Source organism: Crocuta crocuta, unplaced genomic scaffold (genome assembly GCF_008692635.1).
Source record: "Crocuta crocuta isolate KB4526 unplaced genomic scaffold, BGI_CrCroc_1.0 scaffold25, whole genome shotgun sequence".
NCBI lineage: Eukaryota > Metazoa > Chordata > Mammalia > Carnivora > Hyaenidae > Crocuta > Crocuta crocuta.
This window is the reverse complement of record NW_027532015.1, coordinates 14,849,875-14,874,225: the sequence shown is the minus strand read 5'-3', so window position 1 is coordinate 14,874,225 and position 24,351 is coordinate 14,849,875. Positions and strand designations below refer to the sequence as shown.

Below are 24,351 nucleotides of genomic sequence, written 5' to 3'. Positions count from 1 at the left end.
GGACACTGTTATTCCAGGGTGCTGCCAGACACTGTGCTGACATATCTCCAGGGGGAAGGAGAGATGAATGTAACTCAGTTTACCACACTCATTTATTTTGCCTGAAAACAAGGTAAACCAATGTATTAGGTAGCCGAGGCAGTAGGAAAAGTGGAACTTCTCCGATTCTGAACTAAAAATATTCATTCTTAGGAGTGGAGTTTTCTAGTGAGAATAAACTCTGCCGCAGTGCTGACAGCATTTGTCGTGACAGATTTCCACAGAGGGTCACCCATGTCAGGTTCCTCAGAAGGGACTTTGTGAATCTCCAATTAGTGATTTCCAGTTAATCTCCAGTTAAATCACTCCCTAGTGAGCAGGGTGGAGGGATCTAGGACTTCACTTTGGGTGCACTGTAAGGTATCTGATAAACATATTGATGGATTACAAGAATTATGGAATGCTTCACTGACCGTAATGCACTCAGGTGAAAAACAATGACTTGGGAAGTGATTTCAAGGTTGACTTGAAACTGAGGGTAAAAGGGAACATCCATGGATGTGATTTGCTTGTAACTTTAAATGACAGGATTTCAGAAGTAAAAGTATTTAAAAGCATTTAAAAAAATAATTTGCCCCCATTGAAGCAAAGGGGGTATGAGCGGGGAAATCGTCTTATAGGGAAGAGTATGAAAGGTCAGTATGAGCAGGTCCTTCTCCCGGTGGGAGAGTCTGAGTGGCAGGTAGCCTCAGGGGTCAGTGCTAACTAACACTAGTTTTATAATAATTGGAAGACAAGTAAGAGGAAAAATTTAAGTATCCAGATAATATTTATTCTGGGAAATGCAAGTTGTAAGAATAATCCCTTGAGGATAACAGGAAAAAAATCATTAACTGTAAGCAACATAAAAGCAGTGGGTTTACAGACCAGTAAACTGCACCATCCTCAGAAGATGAAGAGCAGTCAGTCACAATGGAGGTAAGAGATCTATTCCTCATGTTTTTGTGGTTAAAGAAAAGGCGAATAAAATGAGAGGCATGAAAAGGTATGCTATCAGATACAATAAAAGCATTTTTCTATAACATTACATACTGCGGCTACACCAGCGTCTAGTGTCTTCTGGACACCGTACTTGACAGAGATAAAGGTAAAATACAATCTGCCACTGGTATAGTACAACGGTTGTCAGAGCGCCATCACAGATGATATTTCAATGAACCCTCCAGTACTCTGGGAGAAAAAACTTCTTCATGTCTAGATGAGAAAACTAAGTCTTACTTAAGTAGGTTAATCCCAAAGTCTGAGAACAGAAATGAAACTAGGGAATCCAGCCTGGGACTTTTGGTTCTAAAACTCTGCTTCCTCAACCTCACACTCATGCTGAAGAATCTCTAGAGAAATAGGCCTAAAATGACAAAGAGCTGAGAAGGCTTTTTAAAGATAGGGTAAACTTGTCAGGTATTGTTTTCTTTTGTTTTTCTATCCTTCATTCCTGCTCTGAAACTAGATCTGGGCCCTTTAAAAATTTTTTTCTTTTGATGTTAATTTACTGATTTTGAGAAAGAGAGAAAGTACAAGCAGGAAAGGGGCAGAGAGACAGGGAGAGAGAATCCCAAGCAGGCTCCACACTGTCAGCACAGAGCCTGACACAGGGCTTGATCCCACAACTGTGAGATCATGACCTGAGCCGAATTCAAGAGTCAGGTCTCAACCGACTGAGCCACCCAGGTGGATCAGGGCCCTTTTGGTAATCTTCCTTTGCCAGCTGGCACAGTCTTCAAGATTCACCATTTAAGGCTGCTGGAGAGACACTGCACAAGGAAAACTGTGCTTCCTGGTTTGGTTGTGCTTGCTCGACAGGCTGCTGCAGCATGTCCCTGTGGCGCTCCCAGTGGCTGTCCTCTGCCACATGGGGCTTCCTCTGCAGCCAGCCCCACCGTGGCAGCAAGAAGGGCCTCTCCCAGCACCTCTCTAGGGCCGACTTGTGGTAGACAAGTCTCTGCCTCTGCTGAGACACCTCTTGGTGAACAGCCTTCCCAAGCATTCTACAGGGTAGGTATCTGCCAAGTTCTACCATCAAGAAACACAGCAACTTCGGGCTGGAAACCAACTTGACTATGAACTATTAAAAAAAAAAAAAAAAGAAACACAGCAACTTCTTCATCATCTAATGAGTCACAGCCATACCTTCTCCAGCAAGGTCTGAAATGGAAGCCCTAGGGCAGGCAACTCTTCCTTGGGTATGGCCCAGGGATGTGGCTGCTCTTTACATCTACTATTTCTGTATTTTTTTAATTAAAAAAATTTTTTTAATGTTTATTCATTTTTGAGAGAGACACTGTGTGAGCAGGGGAGGGGAGAGAGAGAGAGAGAGACACAGAATCTGAAGCAGGCTCCAGGCTCTGAGCTGTGAGCACAGAGCCCAATATGGGGCTCGAACTCACAAACCATGAGATCGTGATGTGAGTGGAAGTCGGCCAACCTAACCGACGGAGCCACCCAGAAGCCCCTGAGCTATCAAAGTTTTAAACCTAAGTTTATCTTTGTGAAAACAGTAACTCTTGTATAACTCTGAGAATCTGCTAGGATTTTTTTTTCCTTCAAGTGGATATACACTTGGGCCAATAAATTTAATCGCCTAAGGTCATTCTAGTATTATACGCTAATGTTTTTATTTGATACTAATCAGGACCTGCCTATATTGTTAGGCGACAGTACAAAAGTCTATGCTTATATTTTTCCAATGGTTGACAGAGATCATACTACATGTATGACAAAGGACAATTTGTCACTTGGGTAAAGATGGATGACATCAGTAAGGTCATATTGCTGTACTTTTTAATTATAAACTGTTGCTTTTCTGTGTGTAGAGGCTAAAAGAAAATATCATCTATGTCCGCCTACATAGTAATCTTATATTTCAGGTATTTTTATATATAATGATTAATTGCTTGATGATTTTACCACTGAAAAAAGTCAGCTAATGTGTAAACTAATGTTATTGATCAGATAAAATTATCAGTGGCTTAATAAACATTTCCTTATCATAATAATGTAGTTCTCTCTGTGGTACTTTTTCTTTCCTAAGTCTCCTTTTTTAAAGTGATGAATTGAACATCATAAATTACAGTGGCTGGGGATGAATATTTTATTTGAAAATCAAGCTGTAACTAAAAGAATAAAGTATGATTTAATATATATCTTGGCTAATGACGACAATAAATTTATTCAACATAGGTGACAGCTTATTAATAAGATCTCTCTTAGGAAAATTCTTCTCTCTGATATTATAGTGGAAAAATTAAGATTTTACTGTTCCAGAAAGATACCAATGGATGTCTTATTACTTATGAACATCTTAGGATGTCTATCTTAGGATGACTTATCTTTTCATTGCTGCCAATATTATAAAATCTTGTGCAGTGTGTGTTTTTGGATTAAGAAAAAAATTAACTTGAGGACTTTCAATTCTCTGATGGCAGCAAAGACTCTGGCATTAAAGACAGGATAACTCATATAAAATAAGTAAGTTAAAAAAAAGTCCATGGCTGAAATTTTTGAACAGTATTACAAATATTTCTAAAAGTTCTCTATGACTAGATGTTTAGGCCCAGGCTAGGATTATCATGATTTTTTCATTTTTGAGAGTGCTCTTATGATGTTGTCGATACAAATGCCAAGGAGAGAAAGGCCATCTGTTTTCAACCCTTACTTCTTTCTTGACTTTTGTTAGCAACTGCTTGTTTCTTCTATAAGAAGCGCTACTACCAATATAAGAATTAGTGGCATCTAAATTATTTTACTGGAGAACCAACTGTGACTTACTAGAATATTCTGTATGGTGAAAATACAGCAGTTATGTGCCATCAAAGGGTGTGAATATGGTCTAGATCATGTTAAATATATGCAAACAAGTTCCTCTCTATAATTTTCTTTAATAGGCACACACAGACCTGACTATCTACATATATTTTTTAGTAGTTTATTTTGAGAGAGAGAGAGATGTAGTAGGAAGGGGAGAGAGAGAATCCCAAGCAGGCTCCACACTCAGCACATGAGATCATGACCTGAGCCCATGGCCTGAGATCGTGACCTGAGCTGTCCACCCACAACCATGAGATCATGACCTGAGTCAAAATCAAGAGTCAGACACTTAACCCAATAAGCTACCCAGGCATCCCAAACCTTTCATATTTAAAGACTCAAGTAAAAAGATATTTTCCCTTTCTCTGAGTACAGAATTACTAGCTCTACCAAAAATCACTGAACCTAAGTAAAAATAAATCTTTATGTTAACACTTTGCAACTCTGTCAGGCCTAAGTGGTGCTGTTGGGATAAGTGCTCTGCTCTCGTGTGGATCAGTAAAGAAGGCCCAGTTGTCTAACTCACCTCTCCACAGTCACTTTTGGTTGGTGTGAGGTAACCGCATGTGGGCTGGCCACTGGTTCTCCATTTCCTGGAGAGTTTGTCATACACGGAAGTGCAGATACCACTGAACATAACAGCAGAGAGGATGGAACGAAGGGTTACTACTACTCTATTATCAAACCCAAACCCCAGGAGCCAGAATGCCTGCATTTATATCCTGGCTCTGCTACTTACCACCTATGTGACCTTGGGCAGGCCACAAACTGTGTCTCGGTTTCCTCATGAATAAGAATACTTACCTCACAGACTATAGTGACAATTAAAGGTATTAACATATGCAAAGTACTTACAATGGTGTCCAGCACAATATGAGGGTAGAAATCAGTGTTGGTGTTAGTTTTGGTTGCTCAATTGACTTTGGACAAAAAGTATATAATGTTGAAACCAAAGCACTTGATGAAGATAGCAGTAAGCTCACTTGATCAGGCAGACAGTGTGAGTATCTTTAGATCCAAAGCAAGTGACCATGAACTACCTCTAGTGATAAAAAATATTTTTTTAAACTCAGTTTAATTCTAGGTGCACCTAGAAGACGGGGATTTCACAAGTGGAAAGCCAGTGAATTGTATGTAACTGTGATACCTCTTCATTCAGTGCTCCATGCCACAGTCCAGCTAAAGCCAACAATACTGATGACCGACTCTAAAATCTGGACCAGTGTTACTTTTAGTCTTGTTAAGCCTTCATAAAGGTCAGAGTTCCGGGGAAATTTGTGGCAGTTTATGGTTTCAGCTTGACATGAGAGAGTAACTGAAATAATTCCAAGGAAGTGTTATTTCATAGCATAGCACGAACTCAGTATCACTTCTAGAGGTACAGGGAGTCTGAGAACTGGACTTTATTGAAGATGCCAAAATTTGCAAAGCTAGTAGTAGGCAGCCTTGGAGATTTCTGATAGGTCTGAAAACTCACCTGCCTGCCTGCCCTAGAATTCTCTTTGAAGCTCTGGCAACAGCATTCAGCCCTCAACCACACATGAGACTGGGCAAAGAGGAGTATTTGTTAGCCAGATAAACCTCAGGCCCTTGTTGGCAGTATTAACTCAAACCAGACTTATTGTGAGTGTTGATAAACATGGATAGGCTGATTGGCAAGTTTCACCTTCCCTCTTGCCTCTGTGAATTCTCAAGCTGAGGTACGAAGAATATTGAAAGAATTGTTAGGGGAATAGCAGGAAGGGGGAAGGTGGAAAAACAAAGAAAAAAACCCAGGAACCTGGCCACGGACAAACTACAGCTCAGCCCCTCAAATAACCTGACGTTGGTGCAATTTACATCCTAAAATCCTCATTCTGATGAATCATTGGGAGTTACGCCTTCGAAGGGTCTCCACGTATTACAAGATTCGTGGAGACAACCTGTTAATAATGCAGTGGCATTAACAGGCAACCACAAGGGTTACCTTCCGGACAAATATAATTAGGGCATCTTTAAAAACCAGGAAGAGTCTACTATGAAGGAATCATGAATCATTTGGTCTTTAGTCCAGTCTTAAAAGACAAAAACACAGCAAAGGAAAGCGAGGGATCTCTGGTCCTTTCTTATCATACTGATACTGCAGATGAGGAAAGAGGAAGACTACACGATGGGCAGCCTACCACCTATCTGCATGCACAATCATGAAGACCCCGTGGGGTCACAGAGGAAGAGTCACAAGCTTGGGCTCCAGCTGTGTGAGCTGGGCCGGTCACGCTGCTCCTTGGGGGAAGTGAACCGGCCTGTCCTGTTCACACTGACACGCAGCACCTGCAATGAGGCCTGGCACCTGGCAGGTTTCTGGAAATGCCTGCTGACTCCAAGATAAAGCACTTCGACCTCACAAGCTGCAGTGGAAGTTCAACAAGAAAATGGATGCAGGATGTACCTGACACAAAGAGGCCCCTTAATAAATACTAGTTGAACCTGGGAACTAACACACTAAGGCAACTTTTATTTAAGCAAATTTCGTGGAAAATTAGCAAGAAATTAATTATCTCTGTCCAAAGCCTATAGGTCTCAACAACTTTCTAATGAAATTTTAATAAATTTTTAATTGTAATTCTATTCTTAAGTCAGAAGTTAAAAAGGTAGAAATTCTTTTTTGACAACTGCTGTAAATACAAGTTTTCAAAATGTGGAAGTTTAGCGTCCTTAAGAGCAAATAGAAATACATGCTACTTTAGCAGACAGTAAGTGATAAATGAAATTTAATTTTATAACAAAATTCTTCTAATTATGTGTGTGTATATATTTATGTGTGTATAAATATGTTGTATATACATAGATCTATACAAATATATATCTCTATATATGGATATTTATAATGTAAAATGACCTAAGATATTAAGCACACCATTAAAGTATAAACAAATGTGAAAAAACACCTGCCACAAATACAAGAGTTTTCCGTAAGGGGAAAATCTGTGCATTAGATGACACACACCTACACTTCTGTGCGTCAGTGAGTAACTTTTTTGTGTGTACTCAATCAAGGAATATCTTGATCTCTAGGGAGTCCATCTAAAAACTCTTATCTACATTGGAATTTATTTGAATTCACTGAAGCAAGTACCTGTTTCTCCAGTGAGAGCTCCCTTGGTTACATCTCCATTTCTCTGATCAACAGTTTTCTACAAAAAAAAAGAAAAAAAAAGAAAAAAAGAAGAAATAAAAATATGACTTTTTAATATTAAAGTTACAAGTGAAAGGGGAAAAAAGCCTTTAAGAATAGTTTAAAAACAGCCATCTCAGTACCTTATCTGTAGCTTCTGTTCTTCTCGTTCTTTTCATAATCTCCTCAAGTCGCTACAAGGAAGGGAGAATTGAGCAAAGGGATCAGATCCAGAAAGAAGGCTAGCCTGGCACATTTCACTGACTAAGCAAATGGGTCATTAAAACACGTCTGTTACTTGGGGTAATTGTAATACCCACTGCTTTGTCTTAACTGGCCTTATTCACAAAGCTGGAACTGACTGAAGCCAGGTGAGTCAGAAGGAACTGTTTTCGGTGAGGGCCCCATCACGAAGCCTGATTGCTCTGGAGGAGATGAGGGATCCTGAGAGCTACTCTCGATTATCTGGAAGGGGCAGAACACGCGTGCTTTCTGAGAGCAGTGAGCTAGTCTCTGGGTGTTCCCACGGCCTCAAGCCTGGGAAGAATGGGCACTATTAGCATCCCAGGGTTCTGCCTTAGATGCAATCACCTTCTTTCTTTCCAGGCGCTCCTGCTCTTCTCTCTGGAAGTGCTTCTCCCGCTCCTGCCGAACCCTCTCTGCTTCCTCACGAACTCGAGCCTCTTCTTCCTTCTGGAAACAAGTTGGCCTGAGCTTCTGGCCAACAGGGTTGCCCACTGCCCCCCAACCTTGGGTGGGGGGGAGAGGGGAAGGGGTGCTCCCGGGAGGTGGAGGCTGGGGGGAGTACCTGCCCCCCCACACTGGACTCCCCCANCGCCCTCGCGCTCGCGCCGCTCCCGCTCCTCCTCCGCCTGCAGGCGCAGCTGCTCTTCCCGCTGCCGGGCCTGCTCAGCCTCCAGCCGGCGGGCCTCCTCCTCGCGCCGCGCCCGCTCCTCTGCCACCTTCTGCGCCAGCTCCTCTCGCTTTTGTCTGCAAAAAGACGTGAGGGGGGCTCCCTGGAGAGAGGCTCGGGGGGGTTGGGGGCTCCAGCAGGGCCAGTCGGCTCTGAGGCCTGAGGGGGACACTCAGCGTGGTTCGGGGGCAAAATGTGAAGCCACGTTCCGTGCTTCTTCCTTCTGGGCCTCATGTGGCCTTGTGGGAAGCAGAAGGAAAATGCAACCACGAATATTTCGAGGAGCGCTTGTTCTGTGAAAGGGTGTGCATTTTAACTATCCTTAAAGGCCGAGACTTGTTTAATCCACTACGGTGACATTTTAGTAATAAATTCAACCCCCTTCCCGCAAGGAAATCTTTGTGAATAAAGGTTATAATGTTCCGTTTCAGGAGCAGGAGGAAGATGGACCATGTGAGCTCCCTGTTGTGATCAAGGGTAGGGCACGTCCCAAGTTTGCTGCCAGTACAGGGGCTGCTGCCCCCCCCCCCAGCAGGTGCTGTTTCCCTCATTTGAAGAAAATTGCACTGACATTGGTTTTTTAAGCCCCAGGATGAGGCCAACTAAGCAAACTGTCCCGACAGCATACTTACAGGCCATCATGCGGACACCTGACTCTCACCTAGCAACTCTCCAGAGTTCTATCTAGAAGAAGACATGAACTCTTATTATGCAGCTTTAAAATGGTAATTAGATAATAAGGAAATATGGAGATCAGAAATATGTTCAGTAAAAAAAACCTGTACAATTGTACCTCTACTGTGCTTATAATTATGTAAATAGATGCCTGTGTGTACATACTTATGTATGTATATAAATATGCACACTGTTCAGAGCCTGGAAAGGATTACCCCAAATCCACTCTTTCAGTTTTTGAAACTGGATTGCAAATTATGGATCGATTTTTTTTTTCCTTTAAGACTTTCTCCTCCATCAGTGCTGTGACACTGTCATTATATTAAGAAAATGTTTTTTAAAAAAAATCACTTAGCGGTCAGAGACACGATTGTGAAGCAGCTAATCTGTTCGCCGTCATCACTGCTACCATCTCTTGTCTCTCGGAGGGAAGACTTAATCCCTAGGAGGTCACTGCTCACTGAGCACGGCCACTGCTTTACCTTTCCAGCTCTTCCCTCTCTCTCTTCTCCCTTTCTTCCTTCTCTCTCTGCTCTCGGGCCAGCCGCCTCTTCTCAGCTAGCAGCCTGGTGGCCTCTTCCGGGTCGGTGGTGCCCGCAGAGGTCTTAGGAGAAGCGCTAGCAGTCACAGCGGATGGCGAGGCTGGGGCTGGGACCGGCGCTGGAGCGGGGGCCGCGGCTGGCGCTGGCGCTGAAGCAGCTGTACAAACAGGTACAAGGAGAAAACCAATTGGAAACAAAACCCAAAGAACAAAACAAAAACCAGCATTCCCCACACCCCAGGCCTAGAATTCATCATTATAAAAGAAAAGGGAATGTTTATTACCGTGTGTTCTCACGGTTTCACTGTATTCTATTTGTAACCAAGCAACAGATAACAAAAAGGTGCATGTGTAAGTGAGCCATCCAGCAGAGCTCACGCTCGGTCACCAAGTCTTACTTTCATACAAGTTAATCAGTTAACAGCATATATCGAATGTGTACTCGGTACAGAGCCTCATGCTGGGTTTTGTGGGAAGTTATACCCGGAGCAAAAGGAAGATGAGATCTTCCATTTGCCTTTCATGACATTAAAAAAATTCCTTCTCTTTAGTGACTATTCATTACTAGAGGACTAAAGCCTTTCTATGAGCATCCTCGGCGTCCCTGCCACGAGCCCAGATTCAGGCTGGGAAGACGACACGGGGCGAAGAGGTCCCTTTTGTCTACCCAGAGGGGTCTCCAGGTCTGAGGTGGGAGGAGCCACAGGCCTCTTCAGGAGCGGGCACTAGGCTTCGCATACATGTGGGCCTCCACTGTCCCTACTGATGTCAGGATGGAGCCCAAGTCCTCTGGCCTTATTCAGACTCAGGAAACGGCAGAGAGAGCGGATCCAGGAGGGAGTCCCACGCAGATGCACCGCTGTGAGATGTGATCTCTAGCATTCTAGACCCTCCTTTCAAGATTCCCCTGTCTCCTGCTCCTACACGGTTTTCTTTGCCCTCAGGCACTTTTTGGCCTTTCTCTTCTACCCTTTTCCATGCAAACAAATATTGGACTTTCACTATCTAACAACCCTGTCACTTGTCTTGAATCATCTATTCTTTCTTTGCTTCTACCCCCATCTTCAAATTAAGTCTTAAGGGGAAAACTTTTGAATGAAGACAATTTTCAACAAAAAATACTGAATCTCTAGTTCCAGGTGATTTTAAAATTCTGAACCGTGTCTGGTTTAGCCTGGCAGAGATGAGATCCACTGGGTCTTCTGAAACAAATTCTGTCAAGCACAGAGGCAAGCCAGTGGTCCTTAAACTCCTGTAGGCACAGGATAACCGGCCATTCTGTATTTCATCTGGCAATCCCGCACAGGAACTGACAGCTGAGCTCAGTGTCTTTCAGAGCCCCTGGATCTACCACATACTTGGATTCAGCAGGTCTGAGGTAGGGCCAGGGCTCTGTACTTTGAAACATTACAGAAGTTGGTGGATCAAAAATATTTCCATAAGATCTTCCTTCTAAAAGGTAGAGGAGACTAATACACTTCACTTGAGTGTAAGTTGAACCTACTGACTTGCTTCTAAGGAAGAGAATATGACGGAAATTGTGACTTCTGTGTGGAGGACTTCTGAGACCAGGCATGAAAGGGGTGGCTTCCTCGTGATGCTCTCTGTCAGATCACGCTCTCTGGGGAAAGCCAGCAAGTCCAGCAGATGGACTGTGAGGATGTCAAGTGACCCACGTTCACATGTCACGAAATGGAGCTCAGCGATGTGTATGCACCACCTACCAACGACCCAGCTAAGCTGCTTCCAAACTCCTCACCCCAGAATCTGTGTGACATAAGAACTGTTATTATAAGCTGTGAGGTTTTAGGATAATTTGTTACACAGCAATAGATAACGAATATAAATGATCCTGATGCAGGGGGTCTGAACACCACATTCGGTGAATCAGTGGACTCAGCCAATAAAAGGAATCATAGCACATACCTGAATTAATTAATATACTGTGACTCCAAAAATAGGATTTTTTTGACTGGATGATTCTTTGTATGTAAAAAAAAAATCACACTTCGGAAAAGTTCCCCAAATTAACCTCAGTAAAATTTCCAAGGCGCCAGTAAGAGCAAGCACTCGACACTCCATCACAAGCCAGCTGAATCTTACCGGGAGCCTCTGGTTCGACAGATGTCCCCTCTTCAACTGTGGCTTCTTCCACCTTCACTAGAGGTGCTCTGCCCTTAAGTGATGGCTCACTGGCAACTTTCTGGGGTTCCTTCTCGGGGTCTTTTCTCTCAGGGTCCACTCTGACCTCTCTCTTGACAGGGCGGATGTTGCCAGGGGACAGGGGCCGGACCTGGGCAGGGGCAGCTTTGACTGATCCGGGAGGCAAGGAGGAGGCTGGTCTGGGGGTGCCAGGCAGATGAGGAAAGGACTTGGATGGAAGCCTGGGTGACACACAGTGGCAAGAGAATGGGAGACATCAGAGTGGGCTTGCCAGAACCTTCCTTTCCCCACGCTTCTACCCCATAATAGTCCTAGAACACCGATAAGGAAAAGAAATGAAGATATTTAGCTGTGTGTATTTGTCTTTTATGTGGCAAACACAGAAATATTCACTTCAGAGACTCACTCCTGTTTTCTTTTTCCTTTCCTCCAAGGAAAAATATTATTCCCTAAGTCAGTACCAAACAGTGTTGGAGAGAAGAGTTTCCTTTCAGAGACCAGAGGGAACAAATTCTTCAACATGGAACAACCCAGCCAGCCTCTTGAATTTTGCTTACCAAAGTCGGGAGGGAGCTGGTGATCTCGCTTTGGGATGAGATGGAGATAGAGCCCTCCGAATGCCACATGTGGGTTGGAACGGGAGGTTTTCTCTCTCCCTGTCTCTTTTATAGCCCTAAGTTCAGAGAAACACAATAAGTAGATTCTGCTATAGGAGTGGGACAATCCCATTCACAGTATTCAATAGCGGAGCTGCAACCCACTGAGTGACTTCTTGGAAATTTTCCAGCCTTTGTCATATATGTCCATTCCACTCCCACAAAAAGCCCTTGTTAGCTCAAAACTGGATCTCGTAACTAAATGAACACAATCTGACATAATTAAGCTCTGGATGTCTGATCTGGAGTTATATTTGTTAACACACACACACACACACACACACACACACACACACACTCTTAGAAAGCACCTATATACTTTGTGCCTAAAATCAGCTGGGGCAAAATCTCTGGTTTAAACCACACAGGTATCAAAATAAACAGCATTTCCATTCCTCTCTCCCCACTATTTGAATTCTTCAGCATTTTTTTCTTCTTTTTTTCCTACCTTGGAACATGAACATAAATGTAGTTAGTCTTTTTTTTTTAATAATACCTGTCTGCTACATCAGACATTAATATATTTTTCCCTTTATACTGATACTACATAAATAAGTCCTTTTTTACCTAACGTCCTCTTACTTTTGTAGGAAAAGTTAGGTTCAAGGTGAATTTTAGCTATTTTTAATCTTCTTCTTTAAGGATAAATTTGAAATGGGAGAGTGGGTCAAAACATCATCCCTTTTCTAACTGCATCCTAGAAATTCAGCCAGAGAGTGTCAAAATAAGCAAAGGGAAACCCAGTGTTCTGATAACCTAGAGTCAGCCAAGACAAAAAGACCAAAAAAAAAAAAAAAAGAAAAAATGCACAAAGCAAGAAAGACTCATTCGAAGTATCTAAAGCTTGCCAACAATGTTCCTGCCTGGGAATGGATACTCACTGGACGCACCTGTGTGAGCACCTGTCAGTCCTCTACTCTGTTAGGACCCTTGTGGGAAAGCCGACTACGAGAGTCCAAGGGAAGGGCCAGAACTTCATCTATCTTATCTAGCCGCAGGGCCAAGAAGCTGGTAGTGTCCCTTCTCTTCTTTCTGCCCGGTGCAAGCATCAGTTCCCCTCTTCCTCTTTTTCCCCACTTTCGTTTCCCTTCAGTGTCCCTTCTAATTGTTCCTTTCCACCTTCTTTAGTAGCATTCTAGTTGATTGACTGGGCTATAGGCGGGGAGTAAACATGATTATCAAATAAGACTCAATGTCTTCTCAGAATTTCTAAAAAAAAAAAAAACAAATGAAGACTGGAGCAGGAAAAGGTTTTACAAGATGTGTGCCAGCTCTATAGCACTTGTGGCTGCAGGGCCAGCCTTTGCCCCATTTCTGGTCCCAGAAGGTACTAGGTGAAGTGAGGCCTCAGAGGAGCTGTAGTCCTTGGGCACAGAGGTGGCAGCCAGCACACGGGACCCTCTGGAAGGGATACAGGGTGGCGATTATGCCTCGGGAATATCAGAGCCAGATTGGAAGGCCCAGGGCTCTTCCCAAGAGAAGTTGGGGTTATGCAAGAAGAAGCTTTTTCCTTTTTCTGGAAACATTTTAATTTGGCTGAAGACAGATTAAGGAGAGATCTGAATGGGAAAATAAGTCAGGAAGAGTAATTTGTGATGTGGAGGATACAGGGATGAATTTCATCACCTGTGTCTAGATAACAGAGGTGTTTTGGGAATGAACCTACAAAGACCTGTATAATCCGTCTTTTCGCATTAAAAAAAAGTCTTCTTTTGTTAAAAATGACATTGAATCAATTCTTTCTTTCCTAAAGCTGACCTCCCTTAAAGGGGTAGGGGAAACAGGGAAGGAGCAGTTTAGAAAAATGCCCAATACTTAAGATAACATCCTCTCAGGCAGGTAGATGCTTTTGCCTTCTTAGTTCTTTTAAATGTCTTTTCATTGGTCTTGCACCCAATCACCTATTTGGGGGCCACACATGTAAAGGAATTCCTTATCCTCATCCTGATCTGAGTTATGGCTGATGGTCTATACCGTAATCTTCCCTGTTAATAATTTCCACAAGGCTACACTGCGGTGGGACGCACACAGCAAGGTGTCAACGGTGTGGACAAGTTTGCCAGCAGGACAAAGACTTTCATTTTACAATTAAAGTTAGGTTCAGAATACAAATAACTTTCAAGAGGCAATATGGACAGATACTCCAAGGCAGACTGAAGTCCAACAGAACTTTCTGTGATGACTGAAGTAACCGACATCTATGCTGTCCAATATACTGGCCATGTTTGGCTATTTGAGTTTAGGTCTAAATTAATTAAAATTTAATAAAATTGAAAATAAAATTATGAAAAGCAATTCTATTTATAATAGCATCAAAAAGAATTAAATATTTAGGAATAAACTTAACCAAGAAGACAGAGGACTTGTTTGCTGAAAACTGAAAGGCATTGCTAAAAGAAATTAAAGAAGACAAATGGGAAGACATTCTATGTTCACACACTAGAAGGCAGACTTCTTGTTAAAATGTCAACACTGCCCAAAAGGATCTGCAGAGTCAATGCGGTCCCTATCAAAATCCAATGTTGTTGTTTGTAGATACAGAAAATCCTCAATAAATTCATATGGAACTTCAAGGTACCCTGAATAGATAAACAATCTTGAAAAGGAAGAACAAAGTCGGAAGTATTGTACTTCTGATTTCAAAACATAATCAAAACAGTGTGGTACTGGCATAAAGATAAACATATGGACCAGTGGAATAGAGAGCCCAGAAAGAAATCCTTGTGTATATGATCAGAGGATCCTTGATAAGGATGCCAAGACTACTCAGTAGGGAAAAGACTGTCTCTTCAACAAATAGTGCTGAGAAAACTGGATATACACATGCCAAAGAATGTAGTTGGACCCCACCTTATACCATATACAAAAACTAACTCCAAATGGATTAAAGACCTAAACCTAAAACTTAAAACTATAAAATTCCTGCAAGAAAACTGAGGAAGCTTCATGACGTTGTTTTTGGTAACGGTTTCTTGGATATGATACCAAAAGCCCACAACAGCAAAAAGACATAAATGGGACGACATCAAACGTAAAAACTCCTATGCATCAAAGGATACAATTAACAGAGTAAGAAGGGAACCTACAGAATGAGAAATATTTGCAAATCATATATCTGATAAGAGATTAATATCCAGAACATGTAATATCTGGAGTATGTAAACATTCTATAAGTCAACAAAAAATTTAAAGATTAAACAAATTAAAGAATAAGAATAAAAGATGAGCAAAGGACTTGAATAGATTATTTCACCAAAAAAGATATGTGAATGGTCAACAAGCATACAGAAAGATGCTCAGTATCACTGATCATTAGGGAAATGCAAATCAAAACCATGGTGAGATAGCACCTCACACCATTATGATAGCTACTATGAAAACAAAAACAAAGAAAATAACAAGTGCTGGTGAAGATGTGGAAAAATTGGAACCCCTCTGTACTATTGGTGGGAACGGAAGTTAAATGGGGCATTGCTATGGAAGACTGTATAGCAGTTCCTCAAAATATTAGAAACAGAATTACCACAAAATCCAGCAATCCCACTTCTGGGAAAATATCCAGAACAGCTTGGAGGCAGGATCTTGAAAGAGATCTGTTACCCACATATATAGCAGTGCTATTCATAGTAGTCAAGAGGCAGAAGCAACTCAAATGTCCATCAGCAGATGAATGGATTAACAGAATGTGGTGTATATGCGTGTGTTTGTCTGCATGTGCATAAACACAATGCAGTATTAGCTTTAGGGACAGAAATCCTGTCACATGCTCCAACACAGATGGACACTATGCAAAGTGAAATAAGCCAGTCACAAAAAGATAAATACTATATGATTGCATTTATATGAGGTATCTAAAGTAGTCAAATTCAAAGAAACAGAAAGTGAAATGTGGGTTGCCAGGGATTGGGAGAGGAGAAAATGGGGAATTGTTACTTAGTAGGTATAGTTTCAGTTTTGTAAGATTTTTATCTATCTATCTATCTATCTATCTATCTATCTATCTATCTATCAATAGTTTATTGTCAAGTTGGTTTCCATATAACACCCAGTGCTGAGAACAAACTGAGGGCTGATGGGGGTGGGAGGAGGGGAAGGGGGGTGATGGGCATGGAGGAGGGCACTTGTGAGGATGAGCACTGGGTGTTATATGGAAATCAGTTTTGCAAGATTTAATAACTTCTGAAAAATATATGTAACACTACTGAAATGTACACTTAGAAACAGTTAAGATGGTAAATTTTGTTGTTTTTTATACCGTAATTAAACATTTTTTAAAAGGAAATTAAATTTAAAATTCTGTTTGTTATTCTCACGAGCCACTTTTCAAGTACTCCATGAGCAACTGCAGCTGTTTGCTCAAATGAATCCCAGAGAGCAGCTCTGGGACAAAAGTTACCTGTGAGTCACTTTCCGGAAATAGGTATTTGCCTAAACATTTGGTTGTAAAGAGACGAAAAGACAACCAGTAAGTCAATACAGAAAGAGGAAGGCATTAAAAAAAACTAAAAATGGGTGAGAAAGTAGAGTTTCTGGATCGGGTGATGACAAATCCCTCTCATTTAACCTGTTAGCCAGGGGTAACTCTCATCCTTCCCTCCCAGCGTGTTAGGTTGTGTTTTTTTTCCATAACAAGGTATTTTTCCTTTGGGAAGTACTCTTCCCTCTCCAGCAAGTATTCAACCATTGGGGACCAAGCTGTTCACCCCAACTATTGCTTTTTATGCACAACTAGGCACTCTGAAGCACCAATGTGCAAATGATGAAAAACTACCCAGATATCAAAGGTAGTCTCACCTTTGGCTTGTAGGGCTGGAGGTCTGACTCAATGGAGAATTAAACACTCATTCCTGATAGCCTGGGGCTTGAAAGTAAAGGGCCTGTAGGCAAAGCCATCAAGCTCTCACAACCCTCAAAGGATCCTCAAACAGTTAGGCAACCTCCTTTTAAATGTCCAGCAGCTTTATACATCTGAACTGCTCTGGGAAGTTAAGATTTAAAACAAAACAAAACAAAAATAACTGATCTGCCATTCAATCAACAGGTCATGGTATTGCCATGGAGAGACGCAAGAGTCTTCTGGTTGACTGGGGAGTCCTTCGAGACTACGGTACAATCACTGAAGACCACACAACAACGTCTGCTCCTTTCGACGGATACTAAATAACACAAGAGTTTGAGGAAGAAAGACGCACGGAGGCATACGAGTTACCTCACTGCATGTATGGCATGAAATTAATTATAGGTGAAAACTAATGTTAGCTCAGCCATCTTGCCAGTAACTGCAAGTACGAATTATATTCGTCACTTGCAAAACAGGAGTCTATAACACAGCCCAGTGGCCTTTCAAGAATTAGTTACTTAGCAAATCACTAGTGTCTTCAAAATACTTGTCACTACGTTTTAAGATCTGAGCCCTGACGGGAACAGATGAGCTAGGCAGACAAGAATTCTTTATTTTGCTTTTTGGGGAGGCACACTGAGAGTTCAGCCAGCTTCTGGATACGGGGGCTTTGATAAAATGCAAAGGTGGAGGCCCAGACCCACCTCCCCGTCAAAGGGTTTCTAACGTTCAGAAACGTCAAAGTGTGCTGGCATCGCACTGGTTTGCATGGAGACGCCCGTGCGCTACTTCGGCCACTCGCGCGCACTTAGCCAAGGAACAGTTTCCATCTTCCAATTCACGTTTTTGGGGGGGAACGAAACTCCCGAGTGGAGAGGAAGCGCGGGACAGCACGGCCCAGGTGCAGACACCTCCCACTCCGACACCCACACCGCACCTCGGGGTGGCGCCCGTCCGCTCGGACGTGCCCGGCGGCTCCCAACGGCTACTCACCGCTGTGCCATGAACAGTCCTCCTCCGCGCGGAGCCCTCCGGTGGGGTTACCAAGAATTTGGGTCGATCCGTCAGATTTCTAGAGTGTGCGGCTTTGTAGGGTATGATGTTGATGGGGCTGCAAGACGCTGAACGAGGACAAATGGGGGTGACTAGGGCGCAGGTGACTGTTTTACACACAAGAATGCCAGAGGGCAGGCGAAGGAAAGCCAGAAGCAGGTTCAGGAAAAGGAGCAAAGCAGAGATAGAGAAAAAAGTAGGGAGAAGATGTTATTACCTACAGGTGTCCAGAACCATCGTATTCAACTCTCCTCACAGTCCTATCAGTTTACAGTGAGTCCAAAAAGAAGCCATGTCCAAGTGACAACTCTAGACCATATAAGCTATTTGGTTCTTTAGGTACTGATTAAAGATGGAGATGTAATCTAACATGGAAAGCAATGGCCTGATCTTCCTATGAACTGATGGTTCTGGTAGAATGCTACGTTAGAGACAGATAATTTTTATATAAGGACTGTTTATAATTAGATTTTTCCTAATTAGCTTTAAGATGGAACAGAAGGTGCAGAGACAGGAAGCAAGCAAGCAGGCAAGCAAGGTACACTCCAGCTATTTCCGGAGTAAAGTTCAACAGCCAGTGGAAAAAAACAACTGAACTTTTATAATGTTAAGTGACCAAGTCTTACCAGGTGTTAAGACTTGTTTTTACAAAGATAACTAATAATCTCCAGAAACAAATTTTGTAAACGTCTTGTCTATTTAAAGGCAAATCGGATGCGTGGCTTCTGGGTTTTCCCAAAAGCCAGGGCATTTGATGGTTTATAACAAGCGGCAGGACATAAGCAGAGACAGGGTGTAATCATTCAAAATGATGAACAGAACATAAATACGTTAGAAATGCCAAAAATAAAGTTAAATCATGAACAGCTTTTACAGTTTTACTCGGGTTGGTAAAGGTTTTGAAAAATCACATCGTTTCTGACCATTCACATTCACAGGAACACTGTCATGAATCAAGTGGTTCTGAGCAACAACAGGTTTAATATTTAGCACTACACAGGTACCAAAAGTGTGGGTACTAAGGTTCCAAGGCTCATTTTCAGATCTCACTGAGAAACCCTGTTCTCTAGCAAAAACATAAGACAATTAAACATGACGCCTGAGGAGAACACTATGTGTTTGGATGATGTTATAAAATGAATTTACCCACTTACAGCCATTGTAGCAAACCTTTAAAAAGACCATTACTTCAGCTATGTATAATAGTTATTTATTAATAAATTAAAAACCCGCAAGTTGGAAATTTTGGAATTGTAGAGGTAAAAAATACTTGTTATTTACCTATAGACAGAAAGTGGATCAGATTGCTTATTTATTCATGTGCTCTGTCATTAAATGAGTTGTAGTATCTTCTGGTTAACACTGAATGGTCAAGGCAGGGAATCGACCAGAAACTGCATTCTCTTCTCTAATCCTCTGAAAACAGAAGTCTGTTTCTTCAGGATAAACTAAAACACTTTGCATTCTCCCTCAGTTCTCCTTAAAAGAATATGTGTATCTTACCTGGGACTGACATAAAGATTTGCTTCAGACCTTAATGGTGAAAGATGATGTCTTTATTGTAAGAAAGGAGAACTTTGTCTCATTTAGCTTGTTGTGATCACAGGGAAAACTATTGAACATAACCCTTTTTTCAAGTCCTACAACAAAGCATTTGCATTTCCCAGACAAGGAAGAGTTCATGAATGAAAAATTCTTCCGAGCCAATCAAATGCATTTAAAGAATAACATCCTAGCACATAGCACCTCTGTGAGATTACTGACCAGAAGAGGCACATATTGTCCCGGGGCACAGCCAGAGGCCATTTACCTTGCTCAAGGATCAAGAAACCCTAGACAATAGCCCAGCTGAGGTCAAGGGTCTGACACGAAAAAGGAAGCACAGAATTATGATATCATTTTCCTCCAGTGAAAAATAACTTCAGGGGTATCTATGGAACATTTCCTGAAATGATCATGAGTGTAAGCCCATCTCCTCATGCCTCTGTTCATTCTTTATACTAGCACTGAGGTAATATTGAGTAAAGGGAGAAATTTCCTTCAATCTATCTAGCATAGTTTGTACAAAATCCCTCAAATTTAATTGTTCAAGAAACATCGCCTGGCTAAGATAAATACTGCAAATTCTTTTTAAGGATATTATGTTTCATAGAATTCATGTTCTGAACAGCAACTACTGAAAACCCTGAAAGCTTTTAAATCAATTATCTTTAAAAAAATGCATCTTGCCTTTCTAAAGAGTAAGAGCAATAATATATAGTTGTTATTTTGATTTTCCCAGAATGCCCTCTGTATCCCAAAATTAATAAACATGAAAATTCTTCTATGGAGTGTCCAGCAGAAAGTCTTCCACAGTATCTGTGCTTCCTTCTTTCTACTTTTGGTAGCCACGGTGCATTAATCTTGCTTATTCAAGATTTTCTAAAGGGGCCATATGAAAAGGTCCAGAGAAAAGATAATGCAGTACAAGTGGTTGGAGTGCTGCACAGAGAATTGAAAAATTGCAAAATAGAATCATAATAAATAACATTTATTGAGTGCCTACTATGTGTAGGTACGGCTCTAAACATTTTAGATGTATCAACTCATTAAATCTGAGCTCTAATAATCACAGGTATTTTTATTAAATGGGCACGGAGAAGTTAACCCAAAGCGGTGGCCACAAATAAGAGGTAAGAAACTTGGTTCCAAATTTCAAGTGCTCCAATTGCTTGTTCTGGAAGTCTGCAATCACCAAACACTCTGGGGGAAAGGATGGCTGTCTTGATTTGCCACGTAACCCTGGCTCTGATGTAGGCCATCCTCTTACCAATGGCAAGGGGATATATGATGAACTCAAGGGACAACAGTAAAATGGAAAGAAGAGAATAATCGAGGAGAGCAGATGGAAAAATCAAAGTGATGGATAAAGTGTTTCTGACAAGAGAAATGTAAGCGGTGTTTACATATATCATTTCACATGGGAAAAAAATTTAAAGACAACAGTTTTGGTTCATTAAATATAAGTTGTATCAATTCAATCAACAGGTAACAATGATCTAAGGAATGTGTTAATAAGACCGGCAACTCAACTAAAGGTCTATGCATTGCTTCACACTAAAGTAAATTACAGCAATGTATCAATTTGTGGAAAAGGAGAATGGGAAAGTTGCAAAGTAAAGAACAGCCAGTTAGCAGGTAAAAAGCGCCCTGACTGAGTGTAACAATGAAGAAGGAAGGTGGGAAGGAAGGTGGGAAGATGAGCCCGCAGAGGTGGGTGGAAAATGAGGAAATGGCACTGGACAAGACTGGAGGGGAAGCGAGAGAATTGACACAAGTTAGTGGTGACAGAAACTGCAAAGACAGACACTTTTCAGCAATGAGGCAGTAAGTTAGCATGAAACCACATACAGTGTGGAGATTCCAAAGTACGAGAGCCCTGAACTATTTAGATCCTATGAAATGGCAATGAAATAGCAATTAAAGCACTTTTAAAGGTTCTTCAATTAGCTGGACGTACGGAAAAACTTTCATGACTTGTGTAGAAACATGACACTCACAGGCAGAAAAACTATCTTGAAGTAAGAAAAACCTCGGATGCAATGTGACAGCTGACAAGAGAGCTCTCGCAGAAAACACAGAACACTGCGGTCCAGCTAATTGAATGCATAACTGTACACAGGGCCTCACTCCAGGGTGCTGAGGATGGAGGGGGTAAGCGCGGTTAAGACCCAATCACCAATTAGAATTCAAAGTGGCTCTGGTAGATGTCACTCATAGTCCGGACACTTGGTTTCCTCAAGCAGGTGGTACGAATGTCTACTTGATTTCTGACTGCCTCCTGGGGGTACTGTGAGAATTAGGGTTGCTATTAGCTCACTGGGCATCATGGATGAAAAAGAAATCATAAAACCACCAAGAATAATCTGTAAAGAGGGCTAATGATCATGAAGAGACTTGCTGAGGCAAAGTATTTTTAAAGGGAACTTTACGAAGAGGCTGTGTGATTTCCAGTGCCAAAGACAAGGGATGGTAGACGGGTTATGGAGATCTACTGACGGTGCCCAGAGATATTTGGGAAAACCAAATTGACTCACCACAAAAGAGATGTTGCCAAAAGCCAAATACGTATCTCTCTTTCCAGTGAGATATCGGCTCTACACTAACTTCTCATTAAACTAATTGGCTTATTCGGGCATGCTTTGCATTTCAAAAATGTAGAGGAGTTATAACTGATTATAATAACCAGTGTTTGGCACATTCTCCATATTTTCAAAGTATGTAACAAATGAGAACGCTATAATTAGCCTTCCCCACAACTCTTAGACATTTGAGAGGGTACTAATTCCTAGATTACATAGAAAGGCTGGTCCAGGGAGGGGAAGTAGCTCGCCTACAGCCACACCATGAAACTCTCGCTTAAATCGACTTGGTCTCTGGTTTTATTCCTAAGTCAATATGTTAGTATTAAATGATGTCTACTTCTGGTCATGTGCTCAGATGCAAGGGCAGAAAGAATGGTGGGAAAGGGATAGGTTTTTCTGGTGACATTACAAACACGCAGAAGCATCTGAAGCCATCTGATCACAAGGAGGGACACCCTTGGTTTGCCTGGCATCTGGTGTCCAGATAAGATGCTAAGGTGGATGCTACGGAAGAAACAATACCAGGGCCACAAAACCAACACCGGCAGACATTTCCAAAGCCACTGCACCCAAGGAGAGAGAAGCAAACACATTGGGTAAGACGGAGACGTGATTAGATGAATACTGGCCGCTCAGATGTGCTTCTGAAGGAGGACTTGACCTCACCAAGAAAGTTGCACCCTGAACAGTTTTACCTGGATCTCCAGACAAGGCAGCCGCACTTTTGCTTCTGGCCAGGAACGCATGTGTGGGCGTCAGCAGTCTGTTAACAACGCTGCTCTCCCAGGGGCTGAGCTGCAGGCGGCGAGCTAAACGTCACCACATAAGCAAGATGTTAGAGGGATTTCTTCCAAGGGCAAAAGGGTGCACAAGAACATCATACTCATGGCTTCCACACTCCAGGCCTTTGAGAGACGAGGCTCTCCAGGGAGGACAGCTGGCAGAGAGTCGGGGAGATAGGAACTCTGCCCAAAGGAGGAGCTATTCCAAAATGTGGCCTTTCTTCATGACGTTAGTTTTACGGATGCAGGGTTTGCTAGCCACCCTCCTTTAGGAACGAACGAGTAGCAAAATGGAAATAGCACGTGGACTACGGGTTTGGCATGTTGTGGGACCTGTCGGCCCTCATCAGAATGGGCAGTGGGCTGATGGCACACACACCTCAACCCACTCAGGGCTTCCTGAGTACCCTGCACAATCAACTCCAACAGAGGCTTTGGCAGCTAATCAAAGACTGTATTTCTCTATCACTAAAGACAGAAAGGGTCTCCATGACATTCTGCCAGATGTCCATGAACTGCTACTTCAGCACTGGGGGGAAATGAGATACAAAAAAATGAAAGAGGACTCAGGCAAAGTACTGTGTGGGATTTCCTTTTGACTCTTCCATCCAGCAAGCCAGGTTCTTTCAGGTCCCTGTTTGGCAACAACGTAAGCATTTTGGCAGAGGATAAGGGTAAAGCTGAAGGAAGATAAAATTAAACAGACAAGCCAAAATCCAATATAAACTTAATGCTGGAAATTACTAGTGGGTGTGTGAAGACTCCAGAAAATAAATTGAGAATAATGCAATGAAAGATAGTCCCGAATTGTACAGGGCTCGGTGGCAAGACTATTGTTAGGATATACACACTAATTAGAAATTAATTACTTTGCTTATATCATTAGCTATCAGGAAAGAAGCTTGCAAAATCCTGCAAATATCACTAAAGTGATCATTGTCTCTATTCTAGAACACACTCCAAGTCACTTATAAAAATCTTTAAAACTGGCTAAGCCTCACAAGGCCACTTCTGTTCTGTACCATAACCAGCACATGTAGATCCTCAGCACATGTAAATCATCTTTTATATGTTGCATTTTAAAGAAACAGCATTTAAATTCTAGAAAATTAGTTTTAGTTAACAGAAGTTACCTGATGTTAAATGTTGTTATAAAAAATATCTGCTCCTACTTGAAAGGAACTACCAACCTCCAAAAAGATTCTTAATTTCCTGAATTTATGTTAAAAGAGGAGCTATTTTCATTAAGGCTATGGTGAATTCAAGAATTAAGTGAATTGTTTATTAGATTTTCTGTTATTAGGAGAGTCTTCATAGTTAAATCTTATCTGATGGGCATAAATAAAAGGATCTATTATATAGATATGTGTTGTATGCATACAATTACACACATAATCTAGTAATAGTTACAAAGTAGAACACAGAGCAGAATAAGCGCTGTTACATACTATATTACGGCAGCGTGTATGTGCGCATCAATCACAGAATTTAAAGCAAACTAAATGTGGAATACATTCACAGAATAATATCAATAGGGAAAAGTGATGAGGATAAATGAAAATCTTAACAGAACTATATTTTCAGGTAAGAAAGGGAAGAGAGGAATG

At 41.8% G+C, this 24,351-nt stretch overlaps 1 protein-coding gene across 1 annotated transcript in view; it reads right to left on the bottom strand.

The window, feature by feature from the left end:
• MAP7 (microtubule associated protein 7) overlaps positions 1 to 24,351 on the bottom strand; it is a 144,361-nt gene that overhangs the window by 6,844 nt on the left and 113,166 nt on the right. The window contains exons 7-16 of the mRNA XM_077776140.1: positions 22,658 to 22,771; positions 17,779 to 17,906; positions 11,847 to 11,962; positions 11,230 to 11,510; positions 9,068 to 9,284; positions 7,820 to 7,987; positions 7,589 to 7,706; positions 7,141 to 7,191; positions 6,959 to 7,016; positions 4,370 to 4,472 (exon numbers count right to left, since the gene is read on the bottom strand). Of these exons, the coding sequence (XP_077632266.1) occupies positions 4,370 to 4,472; positions 6,959 to 7,016; positions 7,141 to 7,191; positions 7,589 to 7,706; positions 7,820 to 7,987; positions 9,068 to 9,284; positions 11,230 to 11,510; positions 11,847 to 11,962; positions 17,779 to 17,906; positions 22,658 to 22,771 (1,354 nt within the window). The remainder of the gene's footprint in view (positions 1 to 4,369; positions 4,473 to 6,958; positions 7,017 to 7,140; positions 7,192 to 7,588; positions 7,707 to 7,819; positions 7,988 to 9,067; positions 9,285 to 11,229; positions 11,511 to 11,846; positions 11,963 to 17,778; positions 17,907 to 22,657; positions 22,772 to 24,351) is intronic.